The sequence below is a fragment of the Mesitornis unicolor genome, unplaced genomic scaffold (assembly GCF_000695765.1).
Source record: "Mesitornis unicolor isolate BGI_N332 unplaced genomic scaffold, ASM69576v1 scaffold19333, whole genome shotgun sequence".
NCBI classification, from domain to species: Eukaryota; Metazoa; Chordata; class Aves; order Mesitornithiformes; family Mesitornithidae; genus Mesitornis; species Mesitornis unicolor.
In genome coordinates, this window is record NW_010175567.1 from 22,755 (window position 1) to 31,961 (window position 9,207).

Below are 9,207 nucleotides of genomic sequence, written 5' to 3' on the forward strand. Positions count from 1 at the left end.
ATGATTCGTAGGTGGGGACCAACTTGTAATAGAGCTGCAATTCAAATGAACGTGTCCCTTTGTTAAGTGTGTAGATAATTATGTCAAAATAAAAGTAAATTGATTCTAAGTAAGAAATTCAGAATTGATTCTACCAAACAGAGCCTTTCACTTGGGTGGATATTTGTCACCATAGTACCCATTCTTCTTTTGTAATAACTTTTTTGTAGTAGCTTGAGCTACACCCACAGCACTGCAGACAGCAAGCAGCATTTCCCTAGGGGATTGCAACCCTGCCTTTCCACCCTACTGCTGTGTTCAGAGACCCTTAGTACACCTTCACTTAAACCAGTAGTATTTCTTCCTCATCCTAGTACTGCCTCAACTTTGTGTTCAAGTTTTTTTATACTTAAAGCAATTGTCCATGTTTTCCAGCTAGTGATTCTGTCCTGCTCTGCACCTCAACCTTATTTGAAAAATGAATGCCTTTCAGAAAGTTCAGTCCAGCCTGATGGCACTTCAAACCTTTGTGAAACTCACAGAAAAATATTTTGATGTTCTGCTCACAGTAGTGTATACCATTACATTATAACAAAAAAAAATTTCAATGTGAATAGCAGTTTTGTGACTTTCCAGTAGGCGGATGATAGATGGCACTTTGGTGGTGTGGGTATAGATTCAGAACTGATCATTGAAAGAGTACTGGTTCTTGTTTATTGTTTACTTTGAAAAATATTTTATTATACCAATGCATTATACCTTCCAGAAGCAGTGCTTTAGCAATATTTAGAAGTAGAGTATGAAATGAAACTATAGCTAGGTTGGATTTCTGGGGAAAAGGAAGGAATTTTACCATGTCTTAATGCTGCAAATACTGTTACTGATACAGGAGTTCAAATTTCAATGAATACATTAATTGCTACTTAGTGTTGGTAATTATTTATAATATTATAAACCATATAATTTTGTTTATATTTATTTAAATAAAATAATAATCCTTTCATATTTTCCACTCATGCAGGTTATACTTTTTCTTTAAGATCAAAAGCATTTAGATTTTTAAGGCTTTCTAAATATGCTGATTTTTAATAATTTTTTTCTTTTCATGTTGAGTTCCTGAAACAACTGGAACACACCTAACAGATTCATTACAATCTGACACTTTGATGCCATGCTGGTATTACTCCAAACTCAATGCAACTCTGATACTGCAAATTTGTTAGCAAGCCTTTGGACAATGTTGTTTCAGGGCAAGCCGGTAGCCTCTCTGTTCTCAGTCGGAGGGTGGTAGGTGAGTAGTGATGAGAGAAGGGAAACCTATTTCAGACAAAAGCAGTTTCTCTGGCTCAGACCAAAAATGGCCCATGAAGAAACTTCTCAGATGTAGCTGAAGCTTTTGCCAGTGCCACTGTAAGCTGCCAGGCAGTGCTTTTGTGAGTTCTGGTGGCGCACAACCCCGTACGAAAGAGCTGCCAGCCCTCTGAGAAGAGCCGCTCCTCTGCCTTCCACACTCTACATAAGCTGTTTGGTTGAGGTCAGTTTGCTTAAATCTTGTAACTTCTGCAAACTATTACTTTGTAATCATATAACTTTTAGGCTTTACCAAGTTACAGGATTCGTTTTTCTGTCTTCCAGAATAAGAGTTGTATGTATGACAAGGCAATTTGAGAGTCTGTAATATATCAAATAATTACCTAATAAAAATAGCTTTAAATAAGACATATAATAAAAATAACTTTTAATAGGCATATGTACTAGTTCTTAATAGGACCCATTTATAAACCCAAGATTATTTGCTTTACTAGACATGAATAATTAATTTGGAAATATATTTTTGTTTTGTGACATTCTTAGCATCCATTAACATCAGTGTGTTAGTTTCTCATCACCAGTTTGTTAGAATAGTTGTAAAATTTCCTGAGTGGAACTAATAATTTTCCAGCCTGAACTTAATCTTGAGCCGAAAGAGGGGAAAAAAAACTTAGAAAGACTAATTGGTATCGCAAAATCCATTTTCATACTACAGGAATCATCTCTGGTCTAGTTACTGTAGTTCTGAAGGTGCATGATCATTGTTATTTCTGTCAGGTACACTAAGATTTCAGTCTTTCATTAATTCTTTACTGAAAAAAATAGCAATATAAGTAAATGTAGTCATCAATCTGTTTTTAAATTTGCTTGGTTTTTTTAGAATCAATTCTGACTCAACAGCTAAGTGACCAGTGGAGTTACTAACTACTCCCAGAATTGTTTCGGTGAGACAAGAATACCGTGCTGAAAGGTTTAATGAAATGTAATTAATTTAAAACTTTTCCATTTCTGAACTTGGCTTTAGGTAGCTTATTTTTTAGAATGCCTGAAAGCTATTTCCCTCAAATTTTTTGTGCATTTTTCACAATAAGGCATCCTATTACAAATTGTAAACCATTTACTAAAAATGTGAACAGCGCTCCGAAACGGTTTCTGGACGTTTTTCAGTTATTTCTATCTTCTCAGAAATTTTGCCTATTTATGCATTAATACATTTTGTAGCAGGTTCTTTGAACTCTGTTCTGTCAATTCTTAAATTATAAATTCAAATATTTTATACTCAGATGAGCACAAAAGAAATGTTTCAAAGAACATAATTTCCTTTTTAAGTACCTAGGTATTCCACTGCTAGCTTCCCAGCCTGACAGAAAAGCTTTCTTATATGCACTTGGAATACACATTCACCAATTTGTTCAACACCTACTTAGGTTTTGTAATTCTTTCATCTTCCACAGTGTAGTCTGTGGTTTGGATGCTTAAGGAAACTGTTTTCCCACCTTTTTCCTTTCATATTTAATTCCTCTTCTTATGGGTTAAAGTATGCAGGATTTGTTTAAAGTAAGGAATCTTTATTGTTTCCTGCTGCTTTAAAATTTAGGTATGCTTTTCAGTTGGTACCTAGTGCTAAAAACATGCAATCAAGGAGGAAACAAAGGGGTGGAGGAGTTTTCCAAGCCAATAATGAGTCTGGAGGCAGGCAGAAAACATCCTTACTAAGTGCTTTGCACTAATACTACTCGAAAACAAAGTGTAGTTTTCAGTGTGACATTCTTGGCACAAAAAAACTACTTCATAAGTAAAACTTGTACAGTTATTCTGCTGATGCTTCTAGTTTATAGAAGATTTTTTTATACTTATAAAAACAACCTTTACAGATGTATAAATGGGAAGAAATAAGTACAATCGATATCTTCCCTTTATAACACTTGGTTTTTAATCTTGGCTTTTTTGTTAATAGTTCTCTGTACTGATATTTTATTCATGTTTTTTCTCTTGTATAATGCATGTTGAGTATAGTTTCTGGATTTTACAATTTCCATTGACTAAACCAGAGTATTGCTGGATAGTATGATAGCATTGTTTGTCTCCTCTCCATTACCCTTTAAAGAGTAATGGCTTGCTTCTGTGTGGGATTTTTAATTAATGTTCTCTCCTCTATGGTTTTAATTCTGTTCTTCTCATAAGGGAAGGTTGTTCTCCTGGATTTTGTAATCAGTCACCATACATTGCTAATAGCATCAACTTCAAGTTGAGATTTGTGTATTTTTTTTCTGCTTCGTGTTGTTTTTCCAGACCCTATTCTTGATTGATAACTACAGAGGAATTCAGTCTGGGAGGGGAATCTCATTGGACTTTGAGAATGCCCCATAGACTCAGAGACCTCACGTCATTCAGTGCACTCAGACGTTTTGAATATGAGCTATGTCTGCATATAATTGACATGAAATTATATGAATAACCACATTCTTTAAGTCAGAATTACAATGGGAAGTATGGGAGCTGAAGTGATGGCTAATCACCATTAAAAGTGAAATTACATGAAATTGCTCAAACTCGAAAGGGAAAGAAATTAAGACTTTTAGAGTGGAATTTTATTTTTAGGTCTTTCCAATATTTTTATAAAATGTACTGTGTAAATTGCTCAAAGCTGTAGCAAAATTAATAATTGTCACTGATGTATGCTAATCAGTGTTGGTTTGGCTGCACTTTGAGGTTATGCTAGCTCGTATTATCCGTTTTACTTGAAAAGCAAAGGCAACGTGGAGACAAAACAACAAACATACAAGACAGCTTTGTCTGTCCTTTACCAAATGGTACCAAAGGGCTTGAAATCATGTACTTTTGCAGGCCATAGAGACCCACCTCATTCGCAAGTCAAGCGGGGGGCTGACGTACATCGCTGAGTGGAAGGGTGGGCTGCTTGAACACAAGATGGGACATCTCACTTGCTTTGCTGGAGGAATGTTTGCTCTTGGGGCAGATGGGGCTCCTAATGACAAGACAGGCCATCACATCGAGCTCGGGGCTGAAATTGCTAGGACTTGCCACGAATCTTACGATCGAACAAGTAAGTACTGTGCTACAGAGTTGAGTTTCACCGTTTGATTTTGGGAAGGCATTCATCGATATTTTTGCTTAGTGCTGAATGAAAGTTGGATGATGGTGAGAAGTCTTCATCCTTTCTGAGCAAATGCTGCTTTGCTCCAAGAGTAACTGTAAGAATGGCCGCTCTGTTTTATAAATCAATTGTGCGTGCCTGAGTCATGTCTGCTCATTCTAGTCATTAACATGACAGCTTTTTTTCACTTCGCTAACTTCTGTATAGCTGAATACGAATAAGAGAGGGACCCTGATCATTTAAGCATCAGTATAGCTATTAATTATGTTTTATGCACAAAAAAATTATTTTATTCTCAGTTCTGTTGGTACAATGTTGCAGACAACAGAAATGCACAAAGAACATGGATTTCTGTGCAGGAAATTTCTTTGGATTCTTTCATCTTCTTATAAAAATAAGCCTGGCAGCGCTTCAGGTCCCAGAGTGTATTTTCCAGTTTGATACAGAAAAGTAAATATCCTCGTCTTTTAAGCAAAATTTCACATGTTGCTAGTTATATGAAGTCTTCCAGAATGCAAATGTTAGCATTGCTGTTCAAACCAGAGCTGCTGTTTAAGGCATTGATGAAGAACAGCTCTCTCCTACTCTGAATTATTTACAATATTAAAAACAGGAGTTGCTGCAGTATCTTCCAGAAATTATATTCCTTTTGGGTAACCTGGCTTTGTGCCACAGGAAAGGATAGTTGATTTGGTAGGTTACATAATTTGAAACCTTTTTTAATGCCTTTATTTTAATATGTGCTTTTATATTGGCTAGGCATGAAACTGGGACCAGAAGCCTTCAGATTTGATGGTGGTGTTGAGGCCATTGCTACAAGACAAAATGAAAAATACTACATCCTACGACCAGAAGTCATAGAGACCTACATGTACATGTGGCGGCTTACTCACGACCCAAAGTACAGGCAGTGGGGATGGGAAGCTGTAGAGGTAATGTTCTATTGGACTTTTTTCTTATCAAATCCTAATATCTTGTTAAGTGAGCTACTGTATGATACCTGGATATTGTTTAGTAGTTGGAGAGTAAATATTTACTTTGAATCAGTAATATCAACGCAAATTTCCAGAGATTCATTTGCTATGTAGATGAACTAAGATCACTTAGACAAAACCAAATACTGCTGGTATTGTATATTAGAAAAATCATCATAATTGAGTATTGCTGCATGTGAATGGAAAGTGCAAATATGTGTCAAATTTGAGCCTTGGACATGGAAATAAGTTTTATGAAATGTATTTTCAAAAGTAATGGTATAAAGGTGATTTTAATTAAGGTGATGAAGGCCAAGATGAAGTACTAGATGGTACCGAAGATTTGGAAAATGGGTCACTTTCAAAAGCATAGGTCATCTGGACTGAACTCCATTAATGATAATCTCTTCTAGATTTACATTTCTGTGTCCCACTAGCCTTTGAGCTTCAACCAGGCATGCTGACCCTAGCTGTTTGTGTTTGTCTAGCACAAGCCTTTCAAGAGGGCAGCTAATCTATACTTCAAAAATTGGCTTGCCAAATCCACTGTTTCCCTTATTTCAGTGGTTAGTCACTCTTACTGTTAGCGATGAGACCCTTTGGGTTTACCATGTTTCATCCTCCAGGTATGGGTCCTTACTACACTTCCAGAGTTCACTTGTTTTCCCCTGACATTGATGTTGCCCTTGCTAAATCATCTGCCTTTCACTCTTAGGTTGGAATTTCTAAGCAGATTGAGATCTTCTAGGAAATATAGGAAGCTGAAGAACATTATTTCTGCAGCTCTGTATACTTAAGAAAAATGCAAAAAAAACTTCAGAAGAAACCAAAACTCTGTGCAGTATTTTGTTCACAGTGTCCTCTCCTCTGCACCATTATTGCTTTCCAGAATTTCAAAAAGGTCCTGTTTCTCAGCTTGCCCAACAGCTCTTGTCTGTTGGAGTGTATGATTATAACTTTTTTGGATGGGCCTACACTGCTAGTTGTGGAAGGTTGCTCCATACTAAGGGAAGACCACATAGACTTGTGTTGTGCAATTCCTCATCCCTGAGGGACCCTACTAGAGAGCTGTTACTGGGTTATGACTTCATATACCTGGCTGTGATGTGACATCTGCAAGTTACCTGGCTCCCTCAACAGCAACCAAGATTCGTAATTGTATTCAGTATTCACTGTGTGAGATACTGAATGTGTCTCAAATGTTGTGCAAATGTTGTTGAGCGTTGTGAAAAACAGAGCATTTCAAGTTTGGTAATTAGATATTCTTGAAGAATGAAGTTTATGGTAAAAATTTGCTTTCCATAGAAGAATAGCTGCTAGCATTAGCTGTACTTCTACTCTCTCAGTCCTCTGCATATTCAGAGCAATTCTGTATCTGCAGTCAACACTGTATTCAGCTAGGTAGGCTGTGTTATTTAGGACATTGTATTTGCCTCCCTCTGGTGTTGGCTCTATCGGCCCTGAAACAATACGCTTCTGAGTTAATGATTCCAAAGCAATTCTAGCTTTTAAAACCTCTATATTAGAGTGCTGTTCCCTTACTTTCTTGTTCGCTAACACCACCCATAGGCACACATTTTACTACTGGAATCTTCCCAGGCAGATTATAAGTGGAATATTCACAATGGCTGTTTATGGAAGTCATCCCACCAGGCTTCAGCAATGCCAAGTGTTCCTTCTCCAGGAGATGTTTTTCCTGACTCATTGTTGCTGCCCACACTAATAACATTGTTATAAACAATTGAAATATTTTCCTTATTATTATTTTTCACCCTGTTATTTCAGTTTGTTTGTGTTTATTTCAAATTTGTACACACGTTCACCTTCTTAGCACTCCCCATGTGTTCCTTGTTTTACATTCTTGTTGTTACTCTGCTCTGGCTCTAATGTTGTGGATTAGAGCCCACATGTGGGAGATGCAGCTGGTCCCATTCTGTACAGGTCCATCTTGTGCTGTCCTAGTGTGCAGTTTCACAAAAGCAAATCTTACAGCTTCACAGAAGTTATACAATCAGTTGTAGGTTTCAAATCTTTTTTCTTTTTTTTTTTCTTCCCCCTCTTCTTCCTTGACATTTAGAGCCTGTACAGCTCCACCTGATACTGTGTTTTTTTGTTCCAGAGCACATCATGATAGCTCACCAGAACTATTTAGTTAATTCTGCTCCCTCTTGCTCCAGAGAGGGTGTCTCTCCATCCTTTTGTTCTTGAGAAAGTCCCTGACCACTCTGGTTGGTTTAGTTACCAACACCTGTTGCCTGAAGAGGAAACTGAGACTGAAACAAGAAAAAAGGGGGAACAATCAGGCCATCTGTTTTTGCCAAAAAAAGTTGTCCTCCAGGTGTTTCATGTCCATTTACAACTCATGACACTGGCAATAAGAACTCATCATGTTTGTTTCCCGGTGCCCTTGTAGCAGAAAAGGAGGCTGCTCTATAAGTCATGACTTCTAAACTCTCCAACAAATCTATTAATTCTTTCTCTTTTATAGAGTAAAACCCAGGCTCTAGCCTCTCCATTTTTGCTGCTTTAATCTGAGTCCAAGATCATTCTGTATGTACTTCAGCAGCTGGAGAAAATGCAGTTATGACCAACAGCAATATCCACTGTTACTGAGTCAGAAAGGTTTTATCAGCTTAGCTCATGAAAGTCTCCCTTTCTGCATTATCAACACAGCCCATATTTTGAATTCATAGCACTTTCTTTATTTTTTCACTTTATGATACTTTGAGACTGTCAGCCAGTTTTCGCTCCGCTTGATATTTTCCATTACTGTACCATAACTGATCTTAACTACCTTCATTTTCTAAGAAGTACTAATTGAAAGTGTGGTTGATTGTTTCTTCCCACCCACCCCTATCCCACTGTCAATGTGAAGGTCACCATACTCTGAAACTGCAGGTATGGGCACAAAAGGCCATTGCTGCCTGTTAAAGGAGGGTGACAGCCAAGAGCTCTTTTGTTGTACTAATGCCACAGATTAATGTCCTGTTCCTTTAGTTATGTGGAAGTAGCTTTGAGGGGTAAGATGCTTCATGTCTGCATCCTGTAGATACCATCAGATGGCTGACATGGTGCAAGTTGACCTCCTAGTCTACACCATACCAGTGTGTTTAGGTATTTATCTCCCAACAGCGAACTCGTAAAGAAGGATCTAACTACATGTTAAACCCAAAAAGCAATTTGCTCTTATTTTACCTTGCCCTGTTTTGAATGCAGATGTTTCCTTGAATAATAGCCTTATTCTTCAAGTTCTCCTTCTGCTGTGCCTTGGAAAACATAATCTTGTGTTTGACATTGAAAATCCAGACACAGATTCAGCGTTTTGAATTCACTGCAGGTTGAAGTAGACAAGAGGGAAAGAATACCAGCCAGGGGAAATTACTTGTTTAAACTTAAGTATATTTGTCACTTAGTAAAAGTGCCCAGGAAAATTAAAGAAACTAAAGACACATACGAGAAGACAAATAGGCCTGTTATATTTTAAAGGATCTCTCCTGGAGAAAAATCCCTTTTAAAGATACAATAGGCAGCTTGCTCTCCAGTGAAAACTATGGAGAGCCTGACATGCAAGCTAAATATATGCAGATAGCTACAGGGACGCCAACAAAAACAAGGACGTTTAGGATATCTGCTCACAGCAGAACAGAGAAATTGAGCAGCCTTCAGAGCAGGTGGAGGTGAGAGATACCTCAGTAATTATTAGTGACTCCTAGTTGCATCTTTCATCAGAAAATGTTTATTCTGCCTGTTTGCTTGTTTTAGACATATCTTCTGCCTTTTCATAGCTTTTTGCTGCATGTGGTTTCAGATGCAGCATCTTTCCCT

The 9,207-nt window shown here is 37.4% G+C and overlaps 1 protein-coding gene across 1 annotated transcript in view; it reads left to right on the plus strand.

Moving 5' to 3' along the window:
- The window catches only part of LOC104538291 (mannosyl-oligosaccharide 1,2-alpha-mannosidase IA-like), a 29,316-nt gene that overhangs the window by 16,550 nt on the left and 3,559 nt on the right, over positions 1-9,207 (plus strand). The window contains exons 5-6 of the mRNA XM_010181441.1: positions 4,138-4,357; positions 5,168-5,340. Coding sequence (XP_010179743.1) covers positions 4,138-4,357; positions 5,168-5,340 — 393 coding nt within the window. The remainder of the gene's footprint in view (positions 1-4,137; positions 4,358-5,167; positions 5,341-9,207) is intronic.